This window comes from Lepidothrix coronata, unplaced genomic scaffold (assembly GCF_001604755.1).
Source record: "Lepidothrix coronata isolate B3197 unplaced genomic scaffold, Lepidothrix_coronata-1.0 Scaffold102, whole genome shotgun sequence".
In the NCBI taxonomy this organism is placed as follows: domain Eukaryota; kingdom Metazoa; phylum Chordata; class Aves; order Passeriformes; family Pipridae; genus Lepidothrix; species Lepidothrix coronata.
In genome coordinates this window covers 3068462-3084269 of record NW_016690282.1, presented here as the reverse complement: position 1 = coordinate 3084269, position 15808 = coordinate 3068462, and the positions used below count along the sequence as shown (strand labels likewise).

General features: G+C 41.9%; 1 protein-coding gene across 1 annotated transcript; it reads left to right on the top strand.

The window, feature by feature from the left end:
• Window positions 1-6355: 6355 nt before the first annotated feature.
• On the top strand, window positions 6356-7145 carry ASCL4 (achaete-scute family bHLH transcription factor 4). Its single transcript, XM_017823324.1, has one exon. It carries the CDS (start codon window positions 6579-6581, stop codon window positions 7143-7145), a length of 567 nt encoding a protein of 188 aa, XP_017678813.1. The 5' UTR covers window positions 6356-6578.
• The last annotated feature ends 8663 nt before the right edge of the window (window positions 7146-15808 follow it).

Below are 15808 nucleotides of genomic sequence, written 5' to 3'. Positions count from 1 at the left end.
TGCCCCCGGCCCCGGTTCCGGCCCCAGGCACGGCCCGGCCGCAACCCCCAGCGCCGCCGCCGCCGTCTCATGGGCGGGCCCCGGGCGGGCCCCGGGCGGCGCGGGCCCGGCGCGGGCGGGCGGGGGAGGCGGGAGCGGGCGGCGGTGATGGCGGCGGGAGGGGACGGCGCCGCTTCCTGGCTGTGGCGCTCGGCGGCGGAAGCGGCGCCACCGCCCCGGGACTCGGCCCCTCGCCGCCCGCCCCGGCTCCGCCGGCTGACCGAGAGCCCGTGCCCAGCGTTCCCCGTGCCGCGCCTTTCGGAAGGGAGCGAGGCGTGCTCTGGTTTTCCACACAGTGGCTCCACACAATATTCCCACACAATTCGCCCAGCTGTCTCACTGCCTGCCCGTTACATCCGTATATGTCTGCTGTCATTAGAGGGTTGTGTCTTGTGTCGTCTGGAACCATCACCAGCTACCTTCTGCACATTATCGTTCAGTTATGAACTAATTTATGGCTCATATGTAGCATTCCGGTTGAGGCGACATTGCAAAGGAATCTCTTGATGCGTGCGAGTAGTTTTGTAGCTTGCTTTCGCCTGACACGTGGATAGTCATCACATATGCAGCTCAAGTCAATCTACATGTTCCTTAAGTGCCGGGGTGAACAGCTGTTTCCTGAAACACCGTAATGTGGTTTGGTAATTTGATTGTGCCTGACACGTAAATGATGCCTCATTAAATGAGACATCCCTTGATAAGATGTCTGTCTGCACAGGAGGAAACTCTCAGTATTTTTCTGTCTTCTCTCTTTTGATCTGAAGAACATAAATGTAGGATCCATAAAAGTCATTCCATGATCTAAAGGGCCTAAAATGTAGGATCTGAGAGAGTCATTCCAGTTCAGTACAAACCTATCAGTTCTTCTAGGGGTGGAAACATGCTCTCCTCATTTGGCTATACCTGTCAGAAAGTTAAACACCTTGTATGCACTAGTTCTTCAAGCTCTCTCTGTAGCTGAAGGAGAGAAAACAGTCTGTTGCAGAGTGCTTCATTCCATCCTGAAGTTGTTGTCTGAGATGTGTGAGAATTTCCTTTGTATCTGCCTTTCTATAGCTATGGCCTTTAACTGGGACCTGCGTAATTGCTTTAGTCTAAATATGTAACATCTAAAGGAGTACATTTAGGCAAAGTGAATCCAGGCCTCTGTCACTCATGACAAAAAGAATGACCTCATTTAGTTTACCACATATCCCACAACATCTCATCCGCTAAGCCAGATAATCCTTACCCTAACCATGACTGACTGTAGCTGAATTGGCCCACAAACATTATTTCATCAAGTCAAGAAGGAACTCATCAGGTCCTCAGATTTTTAGGGGCTGATAATCTTCTGATGGGGGCTTTATGTGTATTTCATTTTTGTGTATGTAGTACCACATATTCACATGGTTGATGCTAATACTTCACATCTTTCTTAGAAATTGCAGCAAATTCTTACAAGCCCAAAAATCTCTCTCTTCACTTTGCATTCCCTAATACATAGGAGATGACAGGAGACCTTCAATTTTCTGTTCTCATCTTTACAACTCTGCAGTTATGCTCAGTACATCTCAGTTCTGTCCTGAAATGCTAGGTTATCCCAAGCCCTCAGCTTGTCTTAATGCCAATTATGATAGCGTAATTCTACCGCAGAAGTGCCCTGGTGCTGAAATCCTTATGCTATTTCAGCTATCTGAGCTGAAAGTAATACTTTGAGCCTATGAGCCAGATTGGATGTAGTCATACACAGATAAGAGTGGTTTTTTTCCTACTGTCAAATGTGAGTCCTCTGAGATTCCAGCTTTTTTTGTAGTCACTTTACTCCATTGAACACAGAATATCTTAAATCTTAACTACCAGTTTAAAGCACAAGTATCAAAGGAAGCCAGTGATAATATGAAGTGTCACTGAATGAGAAATTAATCTGTGTCTACAGAGATGTATGCTGCATGCCCAAGGTATTGTGATAAAACACATTTGGGGACTGTTTCTTCTCCAAGGAAAGATATTTTTTATATACCAAACACTTTTATTATATGTGAAGGGTTTTGATAAGATGACTGCACTATGTGTCCTGAAAGCTTGGTTTATTGACATTTATAGCAGTACTTGCTGCGTGAGGAACAAATTGTCAAGCTATTTTTCAACTTGTCTTCAGATCCTGGAGACATACTAAAAAGATAAGGGAGACTCATGAAACCACAGAGGAAAGAAATGCAGTGAGCATGCTTCAGTCCTTCCCTGTAGCATGAGCCAAAGTCGCTGCTGGACCACGCCCACATCTCCCTACGATCAGTTCTCTTCTGCTATTGCAAATCTGCCCTTAGGTTCTTTCTCAGAGCAAGCAGAATTACGTTGAAATGAAGATTATGCAAAAAGCAATGGCTGAAGCCAACTTTTTTAACATCAAAAATCCAAATTTCTCACCACCTTTTCAGGTATCCTTGTCAGCACTTTGCAAGCCTGTATTTTGGTGATAGTCACACTATGAAACCTGGGTAGTTTATGTGCAGCTCTCACTTCTAGCTATAAAGCTGGAAAGAGATGGCCCATGCTTAATGATAGAACAGGATTAGAGAGACACAAACCTATTGAACCTTGTATTCCTGTGTCTCAGTGTCAAGTGAAGTTATTACTGTCATTCTGTGGCATACAGTTAACAAGAAAATCTGTTAATTGCATATTTTTATGTCTGTTAATAAATTGCAGCAGCCTAGAGAAACTATGATATGTATAATAAATACTACAATTTAATATAATTACAGCAAATTAAAATATAGGAAGTGCACGATGTTGTGAGAGTTTCTTTTTAAACTCCCCACGGATTTTCTTCTTCTTCCTTCTCAGTAATGTATCTACCGATACAACAGTTCAGACATCATCTTTTGGGAAGTAGGTGGACTTGCCTGTGTTCAACTGACTCTTGTGTTTCTACTACAATATTTCAACTGATGACTTTTTTTTCACACACAGAGGGACACAGGGTCAAGGAAAATCTCTTTCTTTGAATAATTCAAAGTAGTTCAAAGCAATCACTATGTAGTGTCAATAGTGTTATCCACTATTGGGGGGTGTGATCATGTTGACGGTTCTTTTGTACAAAGATTACATACTTATAGATATTGTGTTAGGATATATGCAATTAAAATCACAACTAAGTTATATCTGGAAGGAAAATGCCTTAATGTTTTATTTTTAGATATGTCAGAAATATTTTCTGTTCATTTTGGCTGGGTAATTGTTTATAGTGAAGTAAAAGGAAAGAGAGAAGGAAGGAAACCTGTTCAAATGCCATAGACAATGGAGTCTTTAAGGAATCTCCCAGACTTTGTATTATAAAAGCAAAACAAAACAAAAAACCGACAACAAGATCACAAACAAACCAACCAAACCAAACCAAAACATACAATATGTACGCAAACAGTACGACCTCTGCCATTGTAGAGCAGTGAACAACATCTGATTTCTACCACCTGGAAAGCAAATCAGGCCATCTGCTTTGTATCAGCATGGAGGATATTGCATTCTGGAGTCAAAGGATCGTCCAGACAAATGTGTGAAGAGGAGTTAATTGGAGAAACAGTGTAAGAAAGAAGATCAAGGGCTTATCTTAGAAGAGGAACATTATCCATGTAGTCTTAACCTACTCTTAAAACTGAAAAGAACGTGTATTAGCCTTTCCCTTTGGTGGACCAGACCTGCTACTTTCACTGTGTCTGCATGTGCAGACATGTTGAGAAGGGTCTTCTTTCTGCAGAAGTCAGTGCAGGAAGGAGACGTTGTTTTAATCCCGCTAGCACTATTAACAAGGACCTTCAGTGAGAAATAAGGTGTGTTGGCCTTGCTCTGGCTCTCTTCCCAGGGGCAAATCCCTTTCCAAGCAAGTGACATTAGACTGTAAACAAGATACCACATTCATCAGAAATCTGTGGCGTATTTTCTTATTCCTGTCGCACACAAACAAATTCAGACTTCAGAGTCCAGATCAGCTTCAATCATTCATTTTAACAATTAACATCTACCTGTAATTTTTCTTCATGTATTTCCCTAAAGGATTAGCAATGCAGATTTTCTGTCAGAAGAGCAGATGTCTGTTTGGCACAGGTGCAATTGTGACACTCTGGGAAGTGCCGGTGGCCTGCATTTACAGTAAACATAGAAAAGAGGTCTGGCAGCAGGGCATAGTGCATTTGCATGACAGAACTGAAACGTAACCCTGCCTTTTGAACATGGCTAGACTGCTGGCAAGGTCATGGAGAGCTGTGAAATCATCTGGCAGCTGAGACCCCCCAAGAGGCATGCTTCAGGAATACTGCCAGACAGCAACGTTTTAAATCAAATGATGACAGAGATTGAATGTCCTTTTCCTACTTCAGGTATTTGCTTAGAGGTCAACATCCTCTTTGTTTTAGGAAACCTTAAAGTCCTGGCCTACCTTAGCGCTACAGTGAAGGAGTTATTTTCTTTTAATCATTCATTTCTGAAAACGTTTCTTCTGGACAACAGAGTTTATAGTGTAAGTGATATTGAAGAATCCATCCTGATCAACCGTTTCTGAAGACCTTTTAAAAGGCAGAAAGTCTCTCAATTATTTGATTATGAAATTAATTGTACATACCATGGGGCATTCTTCGGTAATTTTTACCTCACACCTATACATTCCATCTGAGCTATGGCACATATTTTGGAAAGATACTTGGTTGTGACTGGAAAAGATCTCAACCCCTCATGAAAACCACTGGCTATCTCTTAGGTGATGCTACAAAGCATTCAGCTTCAAACACCAGTTCTTGCTAGTCCATGTCAGTGATGGAGGTGAAAGTAAATGGATGGTTGTCCTGGCTTTTGAGCCATTTTGGTGCTGATTCTGCCCCAACATAAACCAGAGTCCAGGATTGTTCTCACTCATGCCTGTCTGGAACAGTCTGCCTGTACATTCATCATGCTTTGAAGATTACCATTGTTTTCTGAAGCTGCAGAATAGGCCAGCAAAGACACAATGGCTGACTTGAAAATGTATGCTAACATCATTGCTGCTGGTTTCTAACTCAGCAGAAACACAAATGTGTTTATCAGAGTGGAGGATGTTGTTTCAGTTACTCACACTACTGAGGCAGTTTGGCATGAGAGACTAAACAGAGTGGAAACTTCCATTTTGAGCAAAAGAACAGTTTTAATAGAGCCTACATACCTGTATCTTTTCATGTCCATTCCTTCCCACAGCTCTCCCACACCAAATGTTCAACTTCCCAGACTGATAGTAACCAAAAAAATGAAATTCTGTTAAGATGATAAAACTGCTGTGCTTTCAACAAAAAAATTTAACTATGGAGCTCTTGAACAAAAATGTGGGAAAAGTCAAAGACCCTCAAATTGCTGCAGAAGAAGATCCTAACACAGCAGGATATCTCAGAGGAAAGGCATAGACAAGGACATTATGACCTTATACTGTCAAAAGTCCTTTTGTCCACCCCTTTTCATTGGCAAGCTGCAGGCAAACTGGAGGACACAGCATAAATCTGGCAGTCAAGAGAGATTTTCAGCTCCCCCACTAAAGCAGTGTGTAGGGTCCATCAGGTGAGTTAAATCTATGTAAACATCTACTAATAGCTGCACGTGGGGCTATCAAGGCATCACCTTTTTTTTGTTTATCTGAAGCAGGTGCTCACAGTGATGACCAAGACATTCTTACAATGAGCAGAAACTCTCAAAATGTTGAAGATTTTTTGAAAATGCTCATGTTCAATTTGTGAAACTCACATTTGTTGAAAAAGCCTCTCTTAGGGCAAAAAAAGCAGTTTTCCTCTTACACTTGCACATATTGCATTCTTGATCTGACATGACTTGCAACCACAAGAGAGCACTCTTCCCTTTGAAGATTTCTCGGCTTTCCCAGAAAGCTAGAGACTTACCATATAAGTTTTGCAAACTGCTTGTGAGCTGTTTCAGTTAGACCAGAGCAGCCGAAACAACAAAGCTTGCAGTTGTCTTTTGGATTTCATTGTGAAAAGCCTTTGGGTAGTTTTCAGATGACAGAAGATCCTTGGTTCCTGAAAGGGAGGAGTTCTGCCAAAACTTTGAAGATCTCTGTAAACTTTGCAAATTACCCATCTTTTGGAGGCAATTATATCAAACGATATCATGGATTACAATACATGAGAAGTGTTTAGAGCCTGGAAGATTATTTATGTTTGGCATTAACTCTTATGGTCATAATTTCAAGTGGAGAGAAAAGGAATACACAGGAACCCTCTTATTATCTTTTGAAATATGAAGATCAGAGGAAAAGAAGGGTTTAAAGTGTGGAGTGATGGTCCTCGAAACCTGTCTGTACATTAGCTGGCATCCTACATGTATAAAAACAACAGGGCTTAGAGCTGATTTCCAGGCACAGAGTGGACCTCATGAGTTGTTAGCTGTGCTTTGAGATCTGAGTTTTAATACAACACAGGAAGAAACTGCAGCCTGCAGGGCACAGTACCTATACAAATGTTGGATTAGTACACTGGAAGCCAAATTCGGGAACTAACATTCCACTGGTGAGAAAAAAAAGAAGCATGGACAACAGTAAAGATGATGACAGACTACTGAACAGGATTGCATTTCCAGGAGCTATGTCTCTGGCTAACGGCTATGTGCATTCCCACGGGATATCCCTGAGAGAGCCCTTTGGGGTTCCTTTCCATCTGGACCCATCTTACTGGGAGCAAGCCTATAGTGGGCACACAGGTCGTGTCTCCTACATCCCATTCCCTGGCTACATGGGCATCTATGACTATTCCTTTGAGCCTGCCTTCATTCGAAAGAGGAACGAGAGGGAAAGGCAGCGGGTGCGCTGCGTGAACGAGGGATACACACGCCTGAGAGAGCACCTGCCCAAGGAATTCACTGACAAGCGCCTCAGCAAAGTGGAGACCCTGAGAGCTGCAATAAGCTACATCAAACACCTGCAGAGCTTGCTGGACTGCCATTCCTTAGGCTCTAACAGCAAGGAAACGCTCTCTGCCAAGGAGCTCCCAGAAGTTCCCAGTCCTGGTCCCCCACGGGAGTGCAACAGTGATGGAGAGTCTAAAACTTCTTCAGCTTCATCTCCCTACAGTGAATTTGAGGAGACGGGCAGCTAGGTCTCTTCTCTGGAGACAGAAAGCTTCAAGTTCAGCTGAAAAAAATTTAAAACCCTGGGGATTTTTCTACAGATGAAAATTAATCCCAGGGAAAGAAAAAGCAACTAGGGAAAGGAAAAAAAAAAAGGTATTTTCAGTCTGTCAAAGGACTTTAACTGTTTACCATACAAAACTTAAAGATGACTTGTAAGCAAAGAGATATCTCTCGGGTTGCTTCAGCTGTGTTACTAAGCTTCCCTTGGACTGTTAAACTGGACCAACGCTGGCATTGTACTTTTCTTCAGCTTTTATTCTGTTCTACTTTCTTTTACCTTTCACTTGAGACAGTAAAACCAGATAAATCCATTTCAGAAAATTCCCCTCCCCTTCCTCCTGCTCTGCCCAGTAAGTTTTATTGTCTGTTTTTCCTGACTGCTAACCTGTGATGCACTGCATTGCAAACACTTGGATGGGGAAAGGTAAGATTTAGATAAAATGTCTTTTCCTAAATATTTTAGAAAACTCACAGAAATACTTCTATTTCTGAAACAACAGTTTAAAAAATAAAAATAAGGCTAAATTTGGGAATGAATTTCTCTTACAGCATCTTCTAAAGTGAAAGAAGTAGCTCATACATTGGACACTGGCTATTTGGTGATTATTCTAAGGATAATTTTCAGGAAAAGAAATTGGACACTTTCATTCTAATAAATGCTAGGAAGAGGGAAACAGAGTTCTGTAAAACTGCACCTTCAAAAGTAAAGCTTCACTCATGATACTGAAAAAATGCCTTTTTTCTACTTTTCTGAAATCTGAGTTCATGGACAAAATAGTCTTGATTGTGTCTTTTTGGCAGGTCAGAAATTATATGCTTAGAAATATAACCTGTTGTGGTTAGACAATGGTGTGTACAAAAAGGGAAACATTGAATGTATCAGTTTACATCTGTATGAAAATGTAGGTATTTCTCCTTTTATTTAGAATATGGTATTACTTTTTCGAAGAATACACTTTTTAAAATTAATGTGTCAAAATCTGTAGAATGCCTTTAATTTGGACTGTGTCTACTTAAAATAAGAATTTGTCTCCAAATTGCTCTAAAATCTTCCTTTCTCTGAAGCCAGATTTCAATAACATTTAGCTATGTCCTTAAATCCTATTCTGAATATGGAGTAAACTTCTTACCTGTGCACTTCCCACAGATCTTTCCAACTTTTGCTTTTTCGGCCTCATCTTGATGAAATGGTTTTGTATTTTTTTGTCTTTCCTTCATGTCATGCTGACTGAACACCTGGAAAAATACTCATGTATAAATAAGAACAAATACCTCAAAATGTGTCCATGTATTTCATTTAAATAAAAAATTTAATTAATCCTGGCTGTGTCTTTTTCACTTTCAGTTGATAATAAACAGGACAGTGCTGGCTGCAAGAGTAATGAATTCTCAGGATGGAATAGAGAAAATGGAAAGGAAGTAAATATGAACTGCTACTTTTGTACCTAAATTTTTAATCTAGATTTTTAAATCTAGATAAAGAGCAGGTTTATGTTGTGGGCATCTAATAAGAATTATTTGGTATAAAAATACTCTGCTGCTTTCTAGAAGGCTACTTTCAACATTTGTACGCTTTTAGCTGCTGTGTCCTTGGCAGTCATGGGCATTGTTCTTTATTCTTTACATGGTAGCCAGCTCTCTTTTCTAATTACTATTTTGTTTTTCTAAGGGCTGTTACTTTTGCAGAGACTGCTTCCAAGACTCAAAAATGTAGTGTTCTAATTACCTGGACAGTTCAAATCCAGAGCCAATGCACTCATTTCTGAGTCCACAAGTATTTATATTTCTTACTCAAGAAAGGAGAGAATGACAAGGTAGAGGTCTGAATGTCTGATTGGATTCCATTGGTTTTTGTCTTTTTTTATTTTCTTTGTGATTTCTGGCAAAAGATTTAACCTTTCTCTCCCTCTTACTCAGTTTTGAGTTTCTGGAAATGTTGTATTGCTGCTGGTAATTCTGTCCACAAACCTGAATTGAATTGGTCCCTCAGAGCAGAGATTAAATCTTTGTTATCTATGAAAAACACACACTTCCTCAGAGTACCAGAGGCAAATTCTGTGAAACACAGTTGTTTTGAAAGCACTCCGAAGATGAAAAGCAGTTAATATACATATAACGAAAATAAACAGCCAAATCAAACCAAACCACTAAAAATAAAAATTGTCAGAATGACTGTTACTTCATGGGCACGATACATCAGATAATGCCACAAATAAATTTTTAGGTCAGATTGTTATCACAGAGGTGTGACCCCTACAAAGCCTCAGTCCTCTGATTCCCAAATCTTGGAGAGATGGTGCACCATCTTTTCTGTGATCAGCTGGCTGGGGAAGTGAAGTAGGCCGTGACTCTGCCCCCTTTCAGCTTTATCTCTCATGTGGAATGTTCCTCCATGTGAGTCTAAGGGAGTGGAAAGCATCCAACCCCTGGGTCTGTGCTTGGCCATCTCTGCATTAGGGTGTCTCTTCCTGTGTGAAGCACAGGCTGATCTGCTGCACAGCTACATGGGACTGGTTTATTTGTTGCATATCCTTAATATTCTGCAGTCAGAATCAAACCTGGATTTTGTGAAATAATATTCTGGAAAAGGCCTCTGGACCTCAAGTCAAGGAGACTGGTTAAAAGTCTACATTTCAACTTTTTTTAGCTTCTTTTTTTTTAGATTATACATCTTTAACAGCTCTGGAGATGTCCTTAAAATACCTCCCAATACAACCTTAACACCAGAGACGCAAAACCACAATGTCACATGTATTTTAATTTAATTTTATAGAAAAATTCATTTCTGGATGAAAAATAAATTCTTTCTGTGGGAAAAATCTGTCACAGATTGAGCCACTCTCCTGAGGAAAGTTGTAACTTTTTATTTCTCACAGTTCATGTTGTCTTGCAAACCTCTTGCACAATTTCAGCACAAGGAAGTAGAAAACAAGATTTCCCAAATATGGATTGGTGCTTCCTTACAGGCATCAATAAAGGTTTAAAGTGAATGCTGTATTTCAAAAGCTTTATTAAGCTGTTTCTGTCTAGACAAAGATTTTCTTCAAAGCTTCCAAAGTGTATCATTATCAGACTTTTAAAGCAGACAATGATTCAACTTGTCACCATGAAAATTAAAGTTTTAATAAAAATGTTGACCAGAAGAAATCTCTCCATGTGGAACAATTACTATTTACAAGAAAGGTGAACACTGATATCTGTAGGCAGCCATGCTGCAGCTTTATCCAACTCTTGCACACCAAATGCAGACACTTTAATCTTTCTATCAAATGTGAAAAAACCAGACATCTGAAGTCATCTCTCTTCTGCTGTTAAATTACAAATCCATTTGCTTCTTGATATTATCAGCATTTTAAAGATGTGTAATCCTGGCCATGAGATTGCTTTTAATCCTCTAATAGCTATTTAGCTGACTATTTTGTAAAAGCCTATCCACAATCCTTTCATGTTATATTACCCAGTGTCAATAATGTGGCCAAAGAAAACCAGAAGGCACCATAGAAAATTCATGTTCAGACTGTAAAGCAATCAGGGCCAATCTACCTCACTGCAATAAATAAACAGGGAATGTCCACAGAAAAATAAAGTGTCTTTGAAAACATTTGTCTCCAGCATACTTAGGCAGGAGGCAAAACAAGATCCAAAACATTTTGAAGAGAGATCCTCAAGTGGTACCAACAGGAGAGCCCTGCTGAAGTTAGCTGAGGTAATTGCTATAGCTAAGCAAGGTCTTAGTAAGGCTCTCCAAAATAGAGTCTAAGCAACTATAACTTCAGTGGGTGCTTCTCACTAGTAACCCTCAGCATACAGATAAATGTCTGTAGAGAAAGAAATAAATTTGTTCTAGACAAATGGTAAGACTGCAGCTGCACCTAGATTTCCATAAGGCTGTCCTGCTACAGATCTGGAAGCTCTGGTAACACAGGATGAGCACCTTTCTCCATTAACCTGAAGGTCTGCTTGTAAGTAAAAATCCACTATAAATGCTCACTTGTGTAATTCCCACATGATTCTTACATTTTTCTTCTGCCTTACTGTGAATATATCCACTAACAGAGCAGTGGAAAAGTTCTTCAAGTTGCCCTTGCTGAGAGAACAAACTTAGAGGAGTGACGGCCCCCTTGAAAATTTTGGAGACCCCTTGGCTCACTTCAGATATTACTGGAGATATAGTCTCAAAGACATGAAATTACTACATGGTCCATGAACTCTGGTGGCACTAGTGAAGAAAAATATGCCAATTTAAAGTCCTTACAAAGGGGAAAGCTAACACTGACTTGTCTTTTCAGTTTGACCCGTGTGGTGGTCAGCCAGCCCATGGGCACCAGCCAGCCATCAGCAGGCACATGTGCTTTGCACTGCTTCTTGCCTGTTCTACTGGGACCAGGGCATTAAAAAATGAGTATTTTGAGGGATTTTTTATTTGAGAGGGGGAAGCTGAATGACTGGTCTGTGGGAGGCTGAAAGGTTGAGAATGTGGACAGTGAAGCCTGGGAGCATATATAGCACAAAGCCAAGCCAAGCTGCATTTGCTGTGATGCTCACAAAGCACCTTCCTTGTCCTCATGATTTTATTTTGATATGGTGTGGTTCTGGGCATATATAGCAGATTTTTGTGTTCCATGGCTGTAAGCCATCAGCACTGAATCCTAACCAATCTCTTCTATCTGCACTGAGATCACAAAAAGAACAAGTAGTTACAAATAAATTGAATTTTCACATTTTTTCATGTATTCACTTTACTGTTAGCATTATGGTATGCTAGGTTGCTCTGTTGATGTACCTTTTTAAATGTAAAAAGCACTAAAGAAGTCCCAGGCTCAGCTGCTGAGGGTTTATCCCAAGGGATCCCTCATGTGGAGGTGATGTGCCCCCACATCCAGAGGCATTAAAGCTCTCTGGTGCTTAATGAATGAAACTGATAATAAACAGTGTAATGTATAAATGAAATAAGCCAGATATACAAACACAGGAGTGTGTGTTGCAGTGTTTGTGCATGGGAAAAGGAAGAAGGATGGTAGAGGGAAGGGGAGAGAAGAAAGGGGTTTTGACGTGCAGCACACTGCTTGATATCGTATCGGCTGCATGGCTGAAATAAGGGAAAAAGCAAGAAATGAGATATGACACCTTTGGGAAGGATTAATTCCTGGAAATCAAACCAAACCAAAGCAACCCAAAACTTAAAAGTTTTGCAGACAAACCTTGTGGAGATATAAAAAACCTGTGAGATTTTGCATTGCAGAAATGAGAGCAAGCAAAGCAGTGACTTTTACAGATCGGGACTTAGAGGGAGCCATAGGCAGGGCTGGAGAGAGGCATGATTCCCTCCCTGGCCCCTGGGAGGGTGTTTTCCACCATTCCACCATCAGACCCTGCGGGTGTTTTCCACCATTTAGAGTGCTTTCCTCCTTCCCCTGACCTAGTTATTCTCCTCCACTGGGAGGAAGGCGTGGTCCTGTCCCCACCCCGGCTGGCTTTGCATTTTGCACTTTTGACCCAGGGGTGCCATGAGTTAAGGGAGGACTCAGCTTTGCCTCTTTAGGCTTTGCTCACTTCGGGCACCCCTCACAAGCTTGGCCATGGCCTGATACATCTGTCACAAAGCAGAAACAAGAGGTGCAGCAGGCTGGGGCTGAACTACAGGGTGAGCCTTAATCCTGAAGGAGTAAAACGGAATAGTGGGAAGAGTAAAAGGAACCCAGCACCATGATGAAACAAGGAGTCTGGAGTCTGGACTTTGGAAAAAGCCAAGCACAGGAGGTGTCTCTCTTAAGAGAGCAATCGCTCTGCTTCCCTCCTCCTCCATCCCCCACACTAGGAGTGCTGCTGGAAAGCGTGGAGACATTGTGCTGGGTATCACAGGGGAAAGGGAGAGCGCTGTCTGGGTGAACGGGGGCGAGGGGTCAGGGACAAAGTCTGTTGTGTGAACATTCGCCCCAACACAGAGGAAAGAGGAATCAGAGCTGTAGGCTGGGCACTTTCCAGTGGTCATAATGGAAAGCCTCGCCAAGCTGAGGACTGTAAGAAAGGCTATTCCCTGCTGCTAGTGTTTTTCACAGAGTAGATATGTGTTTACATCATGGTGATAATGCCCAGCTTCTTTACCTTTTGCCATTTTCTATCACTCCCCATTGTTTTCCTCTCCTCCCTCCTGCCTGACCTTGTAGCCCTGGCTATTGCTATAGATGCAAGGGTATAGGGACATCTCCTGCCTGTGTATTTTGTGTCCTTCTCATACAGCAGCCTGATTTTAGCATCTCTTCTTGCTACTGCCTCTCTGCTGATCACACTACATGCGTTCCTTGATGAAGATGGACATGCCTTGCAGCAGCTGGGTGGAAAGTGTGCAGGGAACTGCTCAATAAGCAAAATTTTAAATAAAAAAAAAGTCCAACCTGTATAACAGAAGAAGGGGAAATATGATTTTACCACCAGCCATTGTACAAAAATGGCTGAGACCACAGCATTTGCATGACTGTAAGTCTGTCTGCCTGAATCTCAAACACATCACATTTATTTGCCTGCCTTGGCTTCTTGTTCATCTTTTCTTGTTCATCATTGCAAAATACCTCTGAGCATATTTCTTATCAAAGTGCTGAGCAGTTGCGAGCAGCCTGTGCTCTAGCTGGGGAACAGAGGGGAAAATTACAGTGCTGAGCCCATCTGCTGTCAGTAGCCAAGTGATAAACCCAGATCACTTCAGCCATGGGTTTTGCCTCTCTTTCAATAACAGCATGGCCCACCTCTTGCCCTCTGTGCTGGGAACACCAGTAGATCCTGCCCCATCTCACTGGAAAATATCACCAGACTGACCCTGTAATGCTTTATCAGGAGCTGGTTGCAGCTGTGGTGCTGCCAGGATCTCACTGGGCTGCTTGTCTCCTGTGTGAGTGGAAGCACACGAGTCCCCTGTGCTCATAGGTAAATTCGACCTTGCACATTACCCAGCTCTGGTATTGCAGAGCTGGCATCTGTAGCTCGCCTCACCTTGCCTCCCCTCTTCCATTCCATTCCATTCCATTCCATTCCATTCCATTCCATTCCATTCCATTCCATTCCATTCCATTCCATTCCATTCCATTCCCATATATTACAGTTACAGCGAGGGTGGTGGGGTCAAAATAAATCTCCCTGCCAATCTCTCAGGACAATGATGTTACTGGCATCCTCCTTGCCATGAGCACCCCACTGCTGACTAATGCAAACCGTTGCTGAAGCCAGGCAAAAAGCCATGAAAAGCCCTGCCCAGTTCCACTTGCCTCCCTCCGTGCCCCGACCCCCACAGTTTGCTCCCAGCACACCTGGGTAATGCTGCACCCCCAGTTCACAGGGCTGGTCCCCCATGCAAGCAGTGGTGGCACATCCCAAGGAGCCTGTGAGGACAGATCAAAGCTGAGCACCTACAGCATGTCAGCATGACAAGCTGTGCAAATGCAAGGCATTTGCCTCTGTTTATGTGCTGTGTGCTCCATAGCTTTGCATTTTGCAGCGCTACGAAAGCTTTAAAATTTCCATTTACGTTAACGAGCCCATAAAGCATAAGGTTATTAAATGGTGTTTATATTACCCTCTCTGAGAAGCTCATTCGGTTACCAGCTGGTTCGATTGTTACTAACAGCAAGTTTCATGAGGGCGCCAAGTTGGAGCTGCGTGTGTTGGGGGAGCTTGTGCTGAAAGGACAAAACAGCGACAGTGCCATCACCACACAATGGCTGAGTTGCTCTGTAGTATGAGTGGTTTTCAGAGATGAATTAAATTAGTTGGCTCTCTGATTGAAAAACATGTTGTATTTAAACATTTTAAAATTTATTTTTGGTAAAACTGCTTTAGCATTGGTTATTTTCTTCAAACTTTACTGGAATTTTACTGAGGTCACTGTCTTAAAGAGCACGTTTCGCATTTGCATCTTTGGTGAAAAAGTCACAGTTTAGGTAATTTCATGACCTAGAAATCACCACAAAACCTATAAAACTATTGCATATATGGAGTGATGGGTAACAGAAGGTGTGTCTGGGCAGGAGATTGTTATGCAGAGTGAGGAATAGGTGAAGTGACACAGCCATTGTGGCATTGTGCAGAGCAGGCATTTGCAGAGAGAAGTTGAACAGGGACAGTTGGAAAAAAGAGTTTAGGTTGATTCCCTCTAGGAAAGTCACTGGTGAGTTTTCTACACAGTTCTTAATTGCAAGGAGTAAAGTAAGAGTTTAGTAATCAAGCCTGGCATGCAAGTGTGGGCACAGACATGCATGGGGCAAATGCCCCAGAGCACCTCCTACAGCAGGCACCAAGGGTTGGAGACCAGGGGCTTGGAGCATGGGGCAGGGCAGCGAGGCATCTGGCATCAGTGTCTTGGTATAATATGTGAGTCAGGTGTGACAATGGTAGCACATCAGGATGATGTGTTTTATTTTCTACCTGAAATAAGTTTTGCAGGTAAGAAAATTTTTATTCTGTAAATAATTCTGCAAGTGTTTTCAGTTTGAAAGAATATAATTGGAAATACTGTAAAAACATATGCCCACATAGGCCATGCCCATGAAACAGAGGCAGCTTTGGCTTTATTTTTTCCTGCAAGCATTCCCTTCTTTTCAGCTAGCCCTAACTTTTAATTCTGAGAACAAAGTCCACA